Source organism: Drosophila grimshawi, unplaced genomic scaffold, assembly GCF_018153295.1.
Source record: "Drosophila grimshawi isolate 15287-2541.00 unplaced genomic scaffold, ASM1815329v1 contig_44, whole genome shotgun sequence".
NCBI lineage: Eukaryota > Metazoa > Arthropoda > Insecta > Diptera > Drosophilidae > Drosophila > Drosophila grimshawi.
Window position 1 is genome coordinate 1,570,820 of NW_025063240.1, and position 20,868 is coordinate 1,591,687.

Here is a 20,868-nt window from a genome sequence, read left to right on the forward strand (position 1 = left end):
GAAAGTTCCTTATAAACTTTTCCCAAATATTACAATTAATAAAAACATATATTTTTTAGGGTAACTATAAAGAGTTAATCTAAGTATAGACATTCAATAAATATAATACGTAGTTGTGCATTATTTCATTTAATTAAAATAAAATGATATTAAAAAATTAATTTGTTTTGCCATTTTTATCGAGAGGAAGATTTATTGATCTTTTATCCTTCCGATACTTGAAATATATATCTCCTATTGTTTTTGGTATTATACAGACCCGGGAATAAAAAATTTAACTTTTTTTGTTTCTTTTATTTAATATTTAAAGTTAATTTTTTATTTTTTTGCACCCTTCACAAATCAATGACCCATCCGCTTGCATAAAGTAAACAAACATTTAGATATAGTATTAATTAATTTAGTTTTTATTATTCATATATAATTATTTTAGTCTTAGAATTAAGTTACTTTAGGTTACTCTCAACCATTTGGCTGTTTGCTCTGTAAAGATTCATATTGTTTTTCTTGTACTATGTTCATGCTCGTGACACGAAAATGATTTTTGTTTACAGTCCACTTGATCATCGCTCACATTTTTCGGCTGGAAATGATCTTAGTCTTCGTCTTAGGTATACTATTGCTTATGATAATGGACCTAGAAATTAAATTGACACGTACACATAAACACCAACTTACATTTAACAGCAAAATAATTATACAAAAATATATGTGTTATATATTTTTTATATTTGGTTTTCAATATTTTCATAACTATTCGATAGGTTAAGAAGCCAACTACCTAAAAGTGAAATCGATGCGATTTTTTGTTGTTGTTGTTGTTGTAAATGTTGTAAATAGACACCAAGAGAGTTTTGTAAAAGTTTGAATGATGAACTTAAGCTAATCTAATACAATATTATTATTAAATCCTATTAGTGGAAAATTTGACTTAAGTTTAGTTTCGTATCTGGGCATGAAAACTAGCTGCTGCTTGCACTGGGCCGACCTTCTTGGAAAAAACTCAAAATATAATTAAATGTAATTAATTTAGGTTCTTAAATAACTTTACCAAAAATGAGCAAGAAAATTATGCACTTAAAATATTTTTAGCAAAATTATTTATCACATTTGCGCTTATCCAAATCCATTTAAAACAGCCTTCACCACAATATTCTACAGCGACGGCAAAACTCATAAGACCTTCTTCTGATAATTTCAATTTTACTCCAAATTATTGAACACATATGTGTTTAATTTTTTTTAATTTTATAATTTAAATTTTACTCCAAAATTATAAAACACTTGTGTTTTTTTGTTTGCGAAATCTTTGACCTAAATTTCCCTTTCTGTTTCGAAAAACTCAGACAAATTTTTTTATAATTTCAATTTTACTCCAAATTATTAAGCACTTTTGTTTTTTCTGTCAATTTTCCAAACTTGAATTTTCCTCAAAACATTTATACACTGGTTTTTTTTCCTGCGAAATCTTTGACATTAATTTCTATCTTTGTTTCAAAAAACTCAAAAGATTGTTATTTTAAAAATTTCAATAGTACTCCAAACTATTAAACACCAATGTGTTACACAATTTTTGTTCCTCTGTTTCTCTCTCTGTTTGCATTCATCCTTAACTGTTTTACGGGAGCGCTAGTTCTCACCAACGAAAAGTAATCACATGTTGCGCTTAGGAGCCATCATCAGCCTCATTTTGGGGCATGAATTTGTAGTTGTTGTTTGTTTTCTTTTTTTTTTTTGTTTATTTTTACTGCGCTTGCGGCTGAATCTGCACTGTGGCAGTCAGTTTGGTGGATTTGCCAGTCTGTTGTTGTTGCTGCTGCTTCTGTTGCATGTAGAACTGTTTGAGCACTTTACACATGGCCAACGCGAGCATTTTCCACACCAGCAACTGCTCCTCGGTGCTAGGTGGTGGTGGCGTTTCCGTTTCACTGCCACTTGTTGCTGCTGCTCCTGCCGCCGACGGAGGTGCCTCGTAGTCCACTTGATCGTATCCAGCAGCAGCATCGCTTGCATAAATAACACCATCCACTTGATCAGCGGCGGTGATTTGGGCAGCTGCCGCAACGGGCTCATCTTCGTAGAAGGGAATCGCCATTGCAAAGGATTACGTCAAAATTCTGCTACGCTTTTCACTCGATATTCTGTGTAGTGTTTTTTTCTTTGCCTGTAGTTCGTTACTCGTTGCGAGCTGTCGTTCGACTGACTTGCGAGGTTACATTGCAGGCGTTTTTATACCCGGGAAATGCCGCGCTGACAATCGTCACAGCCGAACAGGGACGACAAACCCACCACCACCACCATCACCACCACCAACACCACCACAGACCCTAACCCAATGCCAGGCGCCCACCCCCCGAACAAGCACAGAGAGAGAGCGACGGTCAGATAGAGAGAGAGAGAGAGAGAGAGAAAGAGAGTGCTTACGTGCACTTCCGTAAGGACTCCCGTGCCCTCTCTTCCCGAGACTTCTCAATGTGCCGCAATGTCAGCTACTTTCTGACTGTATCACGTGCTGTCAAGGAGCGAGAGAGAGAGAGAGAGAGCGACAGAGAGTGCGTGATTTCTGCTTCACACTTGTGGCATGTTACGTTTACGTTAAAGTTATGCATTACGTTGACGCTTACGTGTCGCGTATGCCCTTCCTCAGTTCGTCGTTCGACTTGCAAGGGGTAGCTGCTATTTCGATTTTTCGAATTTTCGCATTGAGCTGTGACTTTTTTTCGAACTTAATGTTGCTTATGCTGCGGGACAGTTACTGTTTCGAATATTCGAATTGAGCTCTGAGTTTTTTCGAGTTTTCTTTTGCTTGCTTGTCTTTTATTTCGTTTGGTGTCCTTGCTCTTCCCCAGTTTCGTTTGACTTTTGAGGGGTAGCTGCTGTTTCGAACAGTCGAATTTCGAACTGAGCTCTGGCTTTATTTCAAATTTTGCTTATGCTGCTGCAACTTGTGTTTTCTTCGCTTTGGTGTCCTTGACCAAATTCTTTGTCTTTGTCTTCTTCTTCCTCGAACTATGCGAACGAGTTTTTTCTCTGTTTTATGCTTGAGGGAATTTTCACATATGCTTTTTGGGTGTTTTCCTCTGGATTTCTCTGGTTAGTTGGCGCGAATTTTCAAATATTTATTCTTTTATAATTTTGTCAATATTATTTATATTCTTGTTTTTTATAGTTGCTTTTTTTCCTTAGCTCGCTGAGTGGCTCATTAAATTTCAAGTTTTTACATATTTTTACAACCGCAAAACAATCGGGCAGCATTTCCAAATGCCACATGCCACATGCCACATGAATATTTTATGATAAAAAGGAGTGCTGACTTTCTCAACTTTTTCGCTGTTTTTTTACACCAAACCCCAACCCCCAAAATGAATTCCACAAATCAACATAATCAACTTCTCACCGTAATCCACTCGCCGTCTTTTCTTCTCAACGCAAAATAAATGCCGTAAAAAATGTAAAAACTTTTTTATAGTTGCTGTAAAATAAAATGCGGCGAAATAGCTGCAAAAAATGCTAAAGGTATACAACAAAAGAAAATCACTTTGGTTATGTGAAAAGTCAGGGAGGTAGTCGAGGACGGGAGATGGGGGCTGGTGTTCAACAAAGGGCAGTCAGCTGGGCAGCAACCTAATAATGACATCATATGATGAGCTAGCCGCCAACCTCAAAATCAAAATCAAAATCAAAACCCATGATCTAATTTTTTTCAGTTTTTTTGTCCCATTTGGCAGCTGGTCTCACTTACCTGAGTGGATAACGTGGAGGAGGGGATGGGAGGAGAAACAAATAGCTACACTCATAAAAAAAAGTTGACCTATGTTTTAGTAAATCGTTGTTCTTTTGGACCTTATTATTCGGAGAGTAAATTTGAAACATTTTTGTTTGTGGCTTTTATAAAAATAAAGTTTTGCATTTCAAAATTTCAGAGTGGATTTTTCTAAAATTTTAAAATAACATTTTATAACTTCCGGGATATTGTGTGTAAACTAAATAATTCTTATGTTGGCTTTTTAACAGACATTTTTTTTAAATATAGATTTGGATTGTCAATTTAGGGTAAGACTTTCTACATATTAATTATTTTTAAGAAATAGAAAAACTTAATATTTTGTAGGGCGATTTACATTTTGGGGCGATTCACAAAAGTGTAGGGCGACTTTTTTTCTGAGTGTGGCGCAAAAGGAATGCAGAAATATATGCTCGAAAGCAAAACAAAGAAGAAATTGTTTTCGCTTAAAAGAACATTCAAATGGAAATGTTCTGCTTGGCTCAACACAAACAACAAGTGCAGGCAAACAAACTGCATTTATTTAGTTAACAAAAAACAAGAAAGGAAGAAAAAGAAAAAAAAAACAACAACACTAAAGGAAAGAATATACCATTTGAGTACCTCAACAGAAAGACAGAACGACAGACAGACAGACACACACAGACAATGCATAAAAGTGAAGTGCTTGTGGAGAGGGCAAGTGGAAGACAAGTGCAAGCTGGGACAAAGGCATAATAACGACTTATGCATACCCTACAAATATATATATTTGATCTATTTATCTATGTATTCATTTAATGTCAACTAAAGTCAGTCAACACAAAAAATACATATTGAAAATAATTTAATTAATTTAATTACAAATAATATGTAACCTTATATTTAAATTTAAAATATAAGAATTATTCGTGTGACTTATGTGCTTTCTGGGAGTATTTAAATGCAAAATAGTCCCACATTTGTTGCATGCAATGGGGAGGAAACAGAAAAAAATCCAATCAGATCAAAAAATAGTTAGTATGAATTAGTTAAGAATAGAATAATAGATATATAATTGATTACACGATGAGAGAGTAACCATAGAGCAAGAATTTTAATATTCAGGATGCATAAAAGAGGATAAGCAACCGATTCTTTTTTATATGAGTAGTTATAATTTCCTAGCTAATATGCCCTACAATACACAACTCATGTTTATAGGGTATATATCGAAGAAAAAAGTGTAGCATAAAAAGCAGCGTCGACGTCGTCGTCGCCTGGTGCACTTTGTTGCCTTCTGGCTGTCAGATTGATATTAAATTATATACCTTATTATCATTTGCGTTGTTGCTGCTGCTGCAGCTATCAGAAGGTAGAAGGTAGCAACACATGTGGGCGTGGCAGACGCTAAAGCCATGTTTATTTACAGCTGGCAACAATTGTTGCTGCTGCCATGTAAAATGATGCACTTTGCTTGCTTTGGTTGCCAAGTTTCGCTCCTCAACTCAACGCAACTCAACTCGACTCAAAGTCAACGGCACACTTCACATGTGGCTGCTTCGGTTGCCTCAGCTGCTGTTGCATTTGTTGTGTAAATTGTTGTTATTTTTGCAAAACAGACAAACCGACAAACAACAGCAGTCATCCTTCCAAGCGGAGCTTCGTCCTCGTAATATGCTTGATGGCTGCGCGCCCAAGTGACATTAAATGGCTGCCATTTTGGGTTGAGTTTGAGTTGCTGTTGCAGTTGCAATTGGAGTTTGGGTTGCAGTTGTTCTCTGGATTGGGTTTGACTTCGGTTCGCCTGGCTGCACTCATAAAAGTGGCTCAAGTGGCGAGCAGCTTTAACGCAATGCGCTGAAAGCATTTTAAAGCACTTTTAGTATAAAAAATATACAGTTGCGAAAACAATAATAGCAACAATCTCACAAGAAATATTTTCAAAAGAGTTTTTTTTTTTTAATTTGCAAGTTTAAGGCAGTTATGAATTGGTTTTTTGAATTGGAAGAGGACTCTTCAAAAAAAAGTGAGATAGATTCAACCTATTTTAATTAAAATTAAAATAAAAACAAATTATTTTAGAAAAGATAAGAAAATAGACGAAATAATTGGAACACAATTTTTTAAATTTCCACTTTTAATTATGTGAATTATAAATAAATAACTAATTCATAGCACTTTTGTCTTCTCATGAAAAAATGAAATAAATATATTTTGAAAAGAATTACAGAAACAGTACTTACTTTAATTTTTAGGGGGAATGCTCAACAATTTATTAAAAACCAAAATTTGAGAAATGGCAAAGCTGATAACTAGTTTTTCTTCATTAGTAAGATAATATGTCGTATTGGTGCTATTATTTTGTTCGCAACTGTATATAAAATATATATTTTTAGTTATTTACGTTTATGCACTTTTTATAATGGTTATCAAAATAAATGGAAGTAACGTATTTGCTTCTATCTTCGATAGCAAATAAATAGGATTAAAGCTTTGATTATGTCCAATGCAGACTTTATTTTATTTGTTGTTGTGTTTTTATGAGGAGTTGCTTGGAGTTGCTTTTCTCTCATGTAACGATTGGCTCTGGATGCATTTTCGCATGGCAAACTATCAAGCTATTATTCTTTATTATGGACAATTTTTGTTATTTATTTATGCTTTTACAGCTTTTCTCAGGTCGATATACTAAAATAATACAGAATATTTATTCTCTTTTCTGCTCTTCTATTGCAGTAAATATTATACAATTTCATAACAAGATCAAGTCGCAAACACAGTCGCCAAAAATTGTATCTGCCAGCTAACCCTGGCTATCCCCAAACCCTTTCAAGTTTGGCGCATTGCTAATCGTTGGCAGCAACCAAAAATGAGCCCACTAATTAACAAATTGATTTATGGAAATTAAAATGACAATTCTCCAGGGAACGCATCAGGGTAAAAACTCATATGCAAATTGTAAATGCCAAAATAGCAACAACAACCCTTCAAAGTTGGCCAAAAACTTGACTTTGCGGTTCGAATGAGTCCACTAACGAACAAACATCCACCAAAGACTTCCCACCGGAGACAGACATTTAATTAAGGTGTCTTCATGGCAACAACAACAAGTTGAGTGGTAAATGAGTCTAATTAATAACGAAGCATTTGCCACATAATTCATGCGAATTGGAAAGCTGATGATGCTCCGTAAAAAGTTTTGAGGTTTGAGTAATAATTTTATAAGCCGCCTGTCAGTTTGGCCAATTCAAGTTAGTTTGAGTTTGGAAACATTTTTTTTGTTGTTGGATTTTTTAGATTTTTCACTGGTCACATTTGGTCAGCAGTTGTTGTGATTGGCCGCAATTGTTTTATGGTGTTTTTTTTTGTGATTTTTCCCGCGTTTTTTTTCATCTGAGCAACTTGATGACTTAAGCCCGGTGTCTGGACATAAATTTATGGCCTAGACGATATGTTTTTGGGTTGCGACGTAATTTATGCAAATTGTGGGCCACTTCTCCATTCTCCAATTAACTCGGGCAGCCAGTTCAATCATATCCTTAATCCCACAGGTCTTCGTGTATTGTTCGCCATTGTTTTCTTGTTCTTGTACTTCTTGGTTTTGGATCTTGTTGCCCAGACAGGCAATCGAAGTCAGCATACATCATCAAGAAGTTGTCTTTTGTTGTCTTTGGGGTTTCATTATAATCGAATTTGAGCGATAAACTTTACAATGTCCGTTTCCTGGCCCGTAATTTACATGTCCTGCCACTTTTAGTCGCACCAAAAACTAAACTAAATAAACATTTTTGGGGCCAGAGCAACAGCAACAGCAACAAAACATCAAAAGCATATAATTTATGGTTCGTTAGGTCAAGCAGGACGAGCAGGACGAGAGCAGCCTGTCAGCAAGTCAAGCCACACACACACACCTCTTTCTGACACTGCCCCAGGGCCATGACACTTTTACCCCTGCACCTTGGTCCTTATGCAAATCGCCCTTAGATTCCCTCATCTTCAGAGTAATGTGTCGAAAACTTGCGTATTCATCTTCGTCACTTCTTACGATTCGCCTTGGTGATAGTTAGTACATCTTGGACGAGATGTTGGTTTAGCTATTAAATGGAAATTATACAAAGCCAGCCTCATGGCATAAAGCAAGCAGACCAGCAATAACTACACTCCAAAAAAGGACGCTTAGAATGTATATGAAACGGAAGATTTTGTTTTTCTAAAAATCAGGGATTTTTTAAAATTCCATTTTTATACAATTTTGAAAAAATATCTATAATTTTCACAGTTTTCTTTTATTATACGTACACAGTTATGTTTCTTTTTTTGTTTCTTATTTTATTTTGTGATTAAACATGAGTATTTTAAAATTTCACATATATATTAATTTTAGATAGTTTATAAATTCTTATAATGTATTTTTTAAAAAAACTAAAGATTTTGGGGCATTTTTAATGTTTATAAATATTTTCAATTATTTCTGAAACATAAAAAACACTGCTTATTTTAATAAATATTTATTGCCACAAGACAAACTTTCTACATTTCAGAACGACTTTAGTTTTAAGGCGATTTCCTAAAGTGTAGCTTCATCCTCGCCACCCCCCCCGAAAACTGTGGGAAAACTGTGTCCGATCACATGTGAGTGCCCCTGCTGCTGTCGAGTTGAAATTTATGTGGGCAGCTCTGGGAATGCCAGACCATAAAAAAGGGACAAGGGCAACTTTGAAGAAGTGCGCGATTAGTGTGTGTAAAACTTGAGCTGGGGGGAGTTGGGGCAGTTGAGGGCCAATACAAAAGGCAGCCCAATTTGAATGAATGACCCAACGGTGGATTCAATAGACGGCTTTGTGTGGGTGTCTGTGTGAATGGTCAAATAAGCATAAAAGGCGACAAAAGTGGCACTTGGCCATGCAAAGACTTCTCGCTTGCTTTTGTAACGGGTCTAAGTCGGTTTGAAAAATACTTGAAAATGTTTTCGACTTGTTACTTAAATGATTAAATGCATTTTGGGGGTTGTTTGTTTACTTGTATTTTAGGTTTTGCTGGCATGTCTAACTGTCGATTTGGGGCTTGTTTTCTGTTCTTGCTGTTGAGCTCAAAAATTTCATATTAAATGTTTTATGAGCAGACCAGAGTTACTTTTTGAATTGTTGCCAGTCATCGTCTGTATTTTTATTGTCAGCTCTGCATTTAATTTAAATTATACATCAGGCACACTTTTTATATGCATGCCAGCATTTACTTCTTGCCATTTATCTTATGAGCCATTTCCAATCTAAGTGGATAGTTACTCTGTTGCAAAAGAGCACAATGATTATGGTATCAAGTATGATACTGAACGAAAATCAAGCTTGTTAAATAATACAATATTTAATTCCTTTTGTGTAGTGTATCACTTTGTCGTTGTTCGCAGTACTTTATTTTTCTTATATTTCTCTTGCTGCCCATTCAAAGTAAAAAGGCGACATTAAAATTATTTTTTATCGTCATTTTATTTGCAATTTTACTTTTTAAATTTTCGTGTGCCGAGGGTTGGCCACATTGTATGCGAATATTGGCAATGGCAAAATCGCTTTTGCTCTTTTTTTTTCATTTACGATTGAAAAATATTTTAGTTTCATGCATTTTCTTTTTATCGAGCATTGTAAAAAGAATTTTCTCATTTATCTCTGCTCGTTTAATTTTTAATATAAAGCGCGCCAATTTCAGAGACTTTTTTTCTTTCGTAAAACGTTTTTTAATATGCAACATAAATTGTGACGGATTTCGGCATTGAGTGATTGAAATTTATTGGCGCAGCACTAAGCAATCGGTACAAAAGAAGAGAGTGAGAGAATAACCTGATGCCAAACATCAAATAAATTCAGTGCTCATAAAATTGTCTACGCCAAATCCATCCAATATATCAAATCAACCTTAACACCCTCACATGCTCGAGAGGAGTATTTACCACTCACAAATCGGCAGAGGGCGTCCATATTTGACTACCAATTATGAGCAATTGCCTGCTAGACAGAGACGACACCTTCCCCATGTACTTGGATGAATAATAAAAAAAGAAGAGAGCTGCCTGCACACATGATAATTTATCGCACATGCCTACACGTTGTGGGGCATGCCACATACGTGAATAAATGCATGTAACTGTAAGTCGTCGCCTGCTCATATTCATATTTCATATGCATGGCCTTTATCCCTTTTGGCTGTTGGCTGTTGGCGATGATTTGCAGCCGCTGCCACTAAATCAAGCATGCAGCATTAGATCACAGTGCTCTCCACTTGGGCTTAAGCCACAGCGTGTTGCGATAATAAATGAATTGTTTATGGACTCACCGAGTGTGTGAATGAAGTTGCCAAGTCTGTCGAACATATTGCGACATATCTTATAGAGTACGCGGCTGAAGTTGCAGATTTAAATATATTCAACTTGTTATACGAGATTCTTATTAAAATACTTTTAAGAGAGTGAGAATATGGTACTGTTATATATTTAATTCTAAATATGGATGTCTGAATGGATTTGCCAAGTCTGTTAAGCATATTACGCTATTGCATATGTTAACTATTGTTCGATGCATAAAGCGTTTTTTATGCAAACATGAAACTTCAGATCTGGGCGGTGTTTAAACTATTTAATTTAGCAATTTAAACTAAAGCGCGGGTCTGGCTTGCTTGAATCTCCAACTCGGACTCTTCGATAGTGAAAACTATCGATATTTACTAAAATTACAATGTAGTGTTTACATAAGTGAATAAGATTTAACAGAGTTATGTAAAGTAGCGATAAATTGACAAATTAACAGCTGATCATTCAATATCAGTTGTATTCAAATTAGTTTGACCAAACAAATATAGTTGCAGAATTAAATATATTTGGCTTAATGTGAGAAAAGTTAAAGTAACAGCCATATATTCAAAGTTCCGATTTACATATATATTTAACTTTATATACTTACAATTTGTGCCATCAATTTAATTTGATATATTTGTTAATTATTATCATTTGTATGAATGAAGTTGCGTAATCTGTCGAACATATTGCAACATGCCACATAGAGAAAGCTAAATATAGAACCAACAAGTTATTCAAGACCTAACTCCGATTCAAACATATTTTATTTTTTATTTCATATTAAAATTCTTTTAACAGTGAGAGTTAAATGACAGATTGAGAATGTGTTTCTAATATCTATTTAATATTTTATATCTATTAATTATTACAATTGAATCAGTGATTTATGAACTATTGTATATGAATGTATCTTAGACATACCTGTAAATACACTAGTTAAAGTACAATCCAGCAATGGTATCATGAGTAACATTTAAGTAACAATGGTATTATCATTACATTGACAGTCGAATAATGCAATGCGAGAATATTTCGTTAAACATGGTCAGTTGGTAAAATAGCCCGCCATTTACTCATCTTTATAAATATAATATTAATTACAATGCAGTTGGCTGACTGGCTGATTGACTACTGGCCATGGCCATATTGAGTACATGAAAAGCGTGCAATTCATTTGCTTTCAACAAACATGATGATGACGATGGTGAAATTCAATGCCTGCCAGGCCAGTCCGGGATCTCGAAGCTCTCAGCTGTAAAAGTCTGTCAATTGTCAGGCTCTGTTTGTTATTTGTTGTTGTTGCTGTTGTTGGCCACACGCCGGCAGAGCCCTCAATTAAAATGGGCCCCGGCAAGGCGGCTTAAATAAAAGAAAAGAGTTCAATTGATGGCTGACATATTCCTTTGTGCGGGGGGCGCTCATGCAAATTGTCGAAAATATTTTCAACTGACCAACAATTGAGTGGTGAGTGGTGGCCAGAGCCAAACCCAATCGACCCCACCTTTCGTGTTGTTGTGATTGGTTTTGTCTAATGGAACTCGAGCGTGGCAACAATTTCATTGAATTGGATTTCAATATGCGGCAGGGCCTTGCACAAAAGCGCACGCCGCGTTACTTTTTGATTTGCTTTTTCTCTCTTTTTTCTCTCCCTCCCTCCCTCCCTCCCTCTCTTCATCGACAGTCTGTGGCACACAGGACACAATTCGTTGGTCATTAAAAGGGACACGTGCACTGGAGCACGTGACTGAGGCCAGGTTCTCTCAACATGGAGCTGGACGCTCTTTTGTTTTCACTTGCCGTGTAAACTTACCCGAAAAATATTCTCGATTTCCACGTTTGTTTGTTTGTTCCGGTTTTGGGGAAGTTTCTGCTTGAGAAATGCGCTTTACAGCGCCCAAGTGTAAATATTTGAGGCCAACTTGACACAATGCCAAGCATTTTTCGCTTAATTTTTGTACAAATACATTTATTATGTTGCGGCTTGGCCCTTTCCCTTTGTTCGAGTCCTTTCATTTCCGGCGTGTGACCATCATGTTAATTTGTTATTAATTGTCTGCTGTGCTCTTGTATTTATTTGTTATTGGGAGGCGTTGCTATCAGTCACCGTCCAGTTGATTTCTGTTTTGATTTCGGTTAGTTGTGACAGCTTTTTGGTAATGTGAGCTGCGCCGTCGAATGGGAACATTTTGAACAATGCGTGGGATAGTAAATATCCATATTGATTGTGATTGATAACTACTGGACATGATATACCTGAAATGTTACATATTGTAGTCAGAGAATGTCTACATCATAGGAGTACACACTGTACACACTTCTCCATTCTGTCCATCAAGGAGTTTTGTACTTCCTGCACGACGCTGTCGATTTGTTGCGGCACTGTCAGAAATGTTTAGGGCCATTTTTAACATGCAGGCGCATCGAATTTCGAATTTCGAGCGACTTGCATAAATTATAAAAATATTGTAAAAATTGTGAATGCCTGCAGTTTAATCAACAACAGACACACGACCTCAGCCTAATCCTTTTGAGTGCAGATCGAGCGAGAAAAGGGTTAATACTTGGCCTTTTTTTTAACGCGGGCGTGAAAAAAGCGCAACAACCACAAAACACATTGAGGCACCACCAACAGAATAGATTCACCCAATGCTGCTGCTGTTTTGAAGTGCTGGGCTTGAGCTGGTTTGAGAGCTCGAAGCATGTAAGGCCATCAATGTCAGTCATAAATTCATCATGGAAATCTGTTTTGGCTTCGTGCGGTCACGTGACTCAGTTAGATAATGTTTGGCATCAAGTTTATTAATTGCTTAAATTAAAGAGAGACCGCTCTGGGGTTGCTCCGGTCGCGGAGTGTGAACAAGTTTGTTGCCACAACAACAGCGATGCCAACAAAAACTATTACCAATTAAGATAATTGCGTCATTTTCAATATGCACTAAACGCCGCTGGATATCGCAACAGAGGTAAAGTTAAGTACGAACTTGCGCAGGCTGTACTAAAACTTTATGTATTGAATTAAATTGAATAATATCGGCTTAAGGATAACATAGACATAAAACTGTAATATGCTCTTAAAATAATAATTTTGAAAAAGTGTAAGCGTCATAAATAAAAAAAGGGTGGAATGGCATTTTAGTTGGAAATGCAAATTATTATTTTATTAATTTAAAAAATTTTGATGCAAACAAATAAAAATTGTTGGAGACCTTTTGTAGTTCTGACAAGAAAAGCGAACAAGAGCAAAATAAAATTAAAGGGTTAAGGTAATTCTTCCTACTGTTCCCCTAAGTTGTTGAATATTTCAAGAATTGTTTTACTTTTCATTTATTCATATCATATATAAAGTTGCCAGTTAATAGTCTTAAAATGTCAAGTCAATAGTTTTTCGGAACTTCCCTCGCGTTTAACAAATACGAAAGCTAAACAAAATTGAGTTTGGGGCTGCTTATATAAATTCAGCATCATCATGACAGTGTCAGGAGCAGCTTAAACAAATATAAATCCTTGTGCTAAACACATGTCAAACTTGCTGGGGGGATAGGGGAAGGAACATAGGACAAAGGACATTGCGCAACAAAGCACTCGACTAGCTCGCTTCATGCGCAGACACACAAAAACAAATAATTACAAGTAAAAATCGCTGGCAGGATAATGGCGCATAATGATGAGCAGGATGGCTGCTCGCCAGACGCTCCCGGCCGGCAATTAAACATTTTCAATAAAATTTACACCTGAGCTCATTTTAATTGAGTTGCAACCAGGGCCACTCGAAACGAGACCAGACGATTCCAATCCGATTCACAGTGAGCACATGTCTAGTGCCAGAAGCCAACCCATCCCCATCTATATCCTAGAGAGAGAGCGACCGTGGAACAGAAAGATAAACTTGTTTTTCTGCTCGACTCCCCACCTAATTGCCCGGGTTGCTTGTTGTGAAGTTGAACTTCTTTGGCTGCCTGCTGCTTTTTGCTTATTTCAATTGATTCCCGCTTCAATGTAGTGGAATTGATTTGTGGACGAGTGGCCACGCCTCCATCAACAAATTAGTTGCCATAAATAAGAAAAAAATGGCAAATTGCACAAGCTATGCGGACAAGTGAAATATTTTTTTAAATTTGCATAGTCTTTCAACAGCGCGAATTGAGAGGTAGAAATTTGCATATTATCCAAATAAGTATGCTGTGATACTTATTATTTGACTACCCTAAACAGCTTCGGGTACACAAGTTTCTTAGTGTTTTGAAGAAGAGTTAAGAAGAGTTGTAAAATTATCTATGCAGAACACACTCGATAAATATATGATAGTCGACCAATATCAGTCGACTGAGATATATACAAAAAATTAAGTGTTCTAAGTCTAATTTAATAAAAATTCAATTTTATACAAATTATTGAATTAAAATATAATAATTATAAAATTTCATGTATTCTTGTGGGGGAAAAACAAATTAATGTAAAATAAATTCTTAAGAAGCGGTTCTCACAGTTTTGTTTAGTTTTCTCACAGAGTGTAATATTTTGTGAGACAATTTTTTGTACCAAATAAAAATGAGAAAATAATTATTGGTGAACACTAACAAAAATAACCTTGCGTTAAAACTGTTTTGAACCTTATCACCAATCAAAAAATAATATAAGAAATGTAGTAATAATAATAAATATTCAAAGATTAGAGTCTTCCCTCTGTTATAATCCCATAAAGACATCTCGTGAAGAGCATTCCAATTTCGTATACAAATCAACAAAATATCTTTGCATATCCTCGGCTTACTTTATTTTTTTGTCACTCTTATGACAACGCCAAATTCTTGCCGCAATAAACATAAATTGGCACACGCAGCTCCCACAGACCTCCCGTGCCATGCTTTTGGCAGCCCTCAGCAAATGCAACCCCGAGCGAGAACTACTGAAATTGCCAATAATTTTGAGCCCTTGTCACATTGCTGTTGCCGGCAACAGTCCAACGGATATGGCCCATAAATGTAGCGCATGCAAATTTGTTTGCCTGATTTGTTCATTTTGTTTCAATTTTCGCTTTGGCGATTTGTTCACTCTCCTTTCATTCCAATAAGGTTTTGCACGGATTCCGCTCCCGGGTCGCATTCCGCAAATAATTGCAATGCCTTCTCAAAAAAAACTTGTCGTGGTGGTGGCTGTCAGTATCCCTGGCATCACCCCTTGCAGACTCTGGGCATGTGTGTGCCTAGCCTCGGTTATGGTAATTTCTTTTTTATTTTTTTGTTTTATTCTTCTCCACAATTTTTGCAGCCTGTCTGTTTGCATTATTAGCATTTGACTCTTGATTGAGTCTAATATTACAGCAAATTGCTGGCAAATTGGAAATGAAAGCGTGTAGAAATACTGAAATAAACACAAACCAGCCGGCTTATAAGGAAATGTTGCAGTGACAATGGAGGAGATTGCATTGAAGAACAATTCCGTGGCAAATACTACAAATCGCAGATACTTTTTATATTTTGATAATTCTTTTTAATTCGAGAGTTGACAATAACAAAGTTTGTATTATATATTTAAATATTTTATATATAATATTTTATTTATATTTTTTACTATTGTTTGCGTCTCGCTTTAGACAGCTGCTTCTAATCGCAATGATTTTTATTCAACTCTTTCAGTTCAGCTGAGAATTAAATGCAATTAAATTAAACTAGAGCTATTGGGCCCAGGGAATCCCTTGTCTCTGTCGGACGTGCAATTAAATTCAGCGTCGGTTTAATTATATTTTAACAAATTTTAATAAGGCACCTCAAGGGCTCGCTCCACAAATTTTTCAACTGCGTGGTGCAAAAAATTGTTAACAACTTCAATTAAATTATAAACTTGCAGCGAGACCGCTGGGCGGCATTTAATTACGAATGTAAAAATGCATAAAAAATGGCCTGGGTGAAAGTTTTTGGCCGCGCGGGTTTAACTCAATTTAACTGTAAAAACTTTTGCCAGCTCAACAGTTCGCTTCAGGTTGGCATTAAAAATGCTGGCAACGCTTAACGCGGCTTAATTGTGGTCACAGGTGTCGAGGGCAACATTTTTATCGTTCTGTTCACAGTTTACAAAAACAAAAACCAAAAAACGAATAAAAAATCGTTGGACCGCTATTGTTGGATGGGGAGGGGAATTTGAGGGTGAGTTGTGATCGGGTGGATTTTGTCTTTGCTTTTGCTTTGGCCAAAGACAATTTTTATGACCTTTACGACTGTTTGCAGAGCCCATTGAAATGGGTTTGATTTAGCTGCCTTTCCTGCCTGAACATCTTGTAGGAATCTGCAATTTATATTTTGTTTGTTTTAGCCTCGTAAAAACATTGCTTTAGGTAATTTGATAGGTCCCATTGTGACAGAGCAACCCTTTTGGCTATTTGAAATAATAAACATTGTGCACTTTTCAGCGTTCGCATTTTTTAATTGCTTGAAATTTAATATTTTTTGCTTGCCTTACTTTATGCTAATTATTTTTGTATGCCCCAACAGCTCGAATTTATTTATTTATTTTTTTTTTTAATATTGAAAGCCAATTAAAAAATTTAATTTTTGCACTCTTTGCTGTTGCTATTGAAAATGGCTTTTGGCGTCGGTAATCCGATAGCCGCAATTAGCGGGCGAGAACGAGATGAGAGCTTTAAGGCTATAAGCTGATTACCAAACAGATGATGATTATGGTAAAGCATGTCGGATGTGTGCTTGATGCAAATTATGGACATGTCTGAGGAGCGCAGCAGCTACAGTATGCCGACAATTAAATGCTAATTGGAGAACCTGCATCAATACACAAAAGCCCTTGTAACTACTCAATAGGAAATTAATAAAGCTCGGGAGTTATTTATGCAGTTGGGTTTTTAAAAATGTTACCACGAAGTGGGGGAAGTTATGATTATATTGGAATTAAAATCTTTATTATTTTAGGAATGATATTAAACTGAAATTTGAAATGCGTTGAATATTATTGTTATTAATTTTATTATTACTTTTATTTTGCGTCCAGTTCTCCTATACACACCTTGTGTCTGGTCTCCACAACATCAAATTCACGAAGCCAGATTGGAATCTGATTGAAAGAATTTTTTACCATTTGCTCTTCCTCACTTTGACTCAGATGCACTAATTCAATTAATTAATTTTATTTTTATTTATTAAAAATTTAACTTCTTTTTTTTTTTTTTTTTTTTTTTTTTTTTGGCTGATTGCGGTTGATCCAATTTTGCAATATCCCCAGAAATTTGTATCATTATTTTCTATTTTTTAATTTAAGGTTACTTAAAGGAGTTAATACATTTTATTTTTAATTGAATTTATTTTTAAGTTTTTGTACTTTTCTGAAAATATTGACATTAGTCGACAATATGTCAATAAATAATAATAATTATTATGATTATTATTCTAAATTTCATTACCAGCTCAGCTCACTTTCATTCCATTAATATGATCATTGTTGTAGATCTTATCTATGTACCTTTAAACTATAGAGTTTTTAATCTTTATAAATCTGTTTCAGTTTCAGTCACTTTTGTGACACTGGCGTGATCCACTTTCAAAAATCTGTAGCCACCATATTTAATAATATTTATGCTTACCATTATAAGCTTGCCTGCCACATTTTCCACACTCGAATCACTTAGGAATGCATATAGCTATTTATATTTATGAGCCAATCTGAACACAACCAAACCCACTCCACTGTGTGTGTGTGTCTATATTATAATTCAATAATGTGCAACGCACTGGCGCTTGCCTTTTTTAATTGCTTTTCAATAACAGGCTGCGGTGTGGGGGTGGCATGGCTTGATAAGCCGACAAATAATCGCGGAGTGTTAAACTTGTTGAAAAATCGTATGCTGGCAGAAATATGCACGAAATGAATTAAAAATTGCACGCTAATGCAATTCACTCGGACAGTGCTAATTTAAATTTTTGAGTAGCTGTCGAGGCCGACGTTGCGCGCTATGCAACAAATTGTTGCATGGCCGAACACGCTGCGAACTAATATCAGTACCCTTGCCGGACCCAAAGTGCCACACGAATCGAGGCAACAATGTTGTGTTAATGTTAATGTTTACACATGCATACATGTACATAGTATGCATGTGACACGACCACAATGCACAGGAGTCGCCCTCGCTCGGCTCGTTGATTTGCCAAAAGCAGACAACATGTACTCTCCACACTGTTCCTGCCACATTCCTCTGGCATTCGGTGCACAAAGTGCATCAGTTGCGCTGCGTTGCACTTTGGAGTGCAGCCAGTTGCCTGCTGCCTGGCAGAGTGTCGATAGCAGCCTTAATTAAAATTAACATTTTTTGCACAAAACTTTATGGCCAGGCCAGAGATCAGGACACTGGCAGGTCCTCTCTTACATTGTGGCAGCCAGTTTGATTTTAGGCCAGAGTTAACTCAATTTGTTGCTTGGGGGCACTTTCGTGCCACACACTTATTTCGATTGATTTTGATGATGGTTATTTAATTTGGAGCGTCAAGTGGGCGTTATTGATGCGGCTTAGAGTGTCACAGAGACAGAGAGCAGCGAGAGATGCTCAAAGAGTTTGTCAAATTTGAATAGACATGTACACATCCGTCGCTTCAATAAAATAGCAATTAGCTTAGAAGTCTTTTTGCAAAGAAGTGTTCCTTCTTAAAGCACCAGCACTGTCGAAGTCAAGTAGAGCACTCATTCAATATCTGATCAATGTCGAAAATTCCGTCTTATTTAATTTCAATACCTTTCCTTATTGTCATCCAGCAATCCTTATTTCTACATAAATTGAATTCGATTGTCCTTGTATTAAGATATTTAGTTTTTATTTAAAACACATATTTTATATTATGATAAAAAATAATAATACAAAATTATAACATTTTCATCTTAAACTGAAATGAATTCAGCTTGAACTAAATTTTTTTAAATGAAAAAGAGCACTCAAATAAAATTGTTTCATATTTATTTATAAAAATGCTTTCAAGAACGAGTTGTGCTTACCATTTGATTTACAAATTGTCACGAATTCGAACACGTATAAATTTGAATTTAGAACAGCTGTTGCAGATTTACTTATATGCCAGAAACAAAAAATGTTTACATATTTAAATGTATGCGTATATAGCCACAAGCATTTTGTTGTCCAAACGACGATCCCATGTTGCCAGCCATATTCGTAGCCAGCTCATATTTCCATTTAGTTTATTTGACTTTTGAAAATACATTTCCGTTGCATGAGCCCTATGGGCACAGTGCGCGTTGGCTCCGGGTTGCCTGTGCAAGAGTAAATATCAATATTTACACCTTTAATTAAAAACGCTAACAAGGTTATTTAGTAGGTTGCAGGCAGCCCGTGCAAATCAGCCCGGAAGTCAACCATTGCCGAGCCGAACAAGCGACGCTTTCTCGCAAAAGCTTTTAAGCGAAAATACCAAAATGAAAATGTAAAATATATTGTGAGTCCTGCGCTTGTTTAACTTGGCCTGGCCCCAATTCCATCCAAATGGGTAGCAGACTGGTGTGGCTGCCAAGCCAGAGTAGCTTTAAGCCAATACTAGAATAAATATTATATATTATAATCTATGTGCATTCATTAGTCTGCATAAATTTGCATAGCAAACGAACCTATTCAAATAGAAGCTAATATTATTTATTTTTGCACCCAGTGCTCATAGCATATTGTGGCACTTGGTTATGGCACTTATAAAATAATAACTCCTTTAGTCCAGATTTCAATATTACACAATATTTATTATTTTTAAGATTTAGATGATTTCGAGTTGAAGCCGTGGACGGACTAAAATATCTCCTAAGTTATACGTACTAATATTGACAATATTATAAGTACAGTTTACAATTTAGAAGGTCAATATACAGACTTTATCGGATTGTCCAACACATATACTGTCAGTAGTGAAAAATAGAGAAAAAGTAAACCGTAAAAGTCAACTTTAAATTAATCTTTGAACATTTTACGCAATATGTTGACAATTATTTATAATAACTGGTCTATAAATACATATTTTTGCACACGTCTTTTTGAAAAGATATATATACCTCAATAAAAAATGTTGTTTAACATTAAAAAAAATTAGAAAATTATTATTTTTTCTGAAAATACCAAATACTTAATTTTTAAATGTTTTGAGTTTTTCTTGAAATACTTAACATTGCACCTTTTGTACAAAAAATCAACAAATCAAATAACAGGGAAATATTTTTAGAAAATTATCATTCCAATTCTTTGCTAAAGTGTAAGATTTGTTGTCGGATTTAAGTTCCAGAATATTGCCTTAATTTTGGCGGCAGGGGTAAGTTAACTTATTAATCAGATAATATGTATGTATAATATGTATTTCAAGATGTAACAAAAAAACATTTTAGATAGTTTATAAATAAATATATTCTAATTAATAAAAATCATTCGACTTTACGGCGAAATTTAATGGCAATTTTAAAATTATATTTTACTTAAAATGCCGAAATTCGGTATTCCACCAACTCGAAATGTTACATAATATTCCAAAAACAGAGATAAACGCACACATATATTTTAAAAAGATACACATGTGTATTTGGTATATATAACGCGCATAGATTTCCTATTGTTAGAGGTCCCCACGGACTCTTTGTCCATTTGGAGTGCATCTGTGTGTATCTAAAATATTTGTCATAATGCACGTGCCAGCCGCCCACATTGCAACACCCACTGAGTGGTGACATTAAAATCTGCACCGCCGCCTGCTGCATGTCGTTTAATTAAAAAATGCCCCAAAAGCATTTACCCAAA

General features: G+C 35.6%; 1 protein-coding gene across 1 annotated transcript; it reads right to left on the minus strand.

The window, feature by feature from the left end:
• Positions 1-1,540: 1,540 nt before the first annotated feature.
• Positions 1,541-2,168, minus strand: LOC6558203. The gene has a single exon (XM_001985491.3). It carries the CDS (start codon positions 2,093-2,095, stop codon positions 1,745-1,747), a length of 351 nt encoding a protein of 116 aa, XP_001985527.1. The 5' UTR covers positions 2,096-2,168; the 3' UTR covers positions 1,541-1,744.
• Between the last annotated feature and the right edge of the window lie 18,700 nt (positions 2,169-20,868).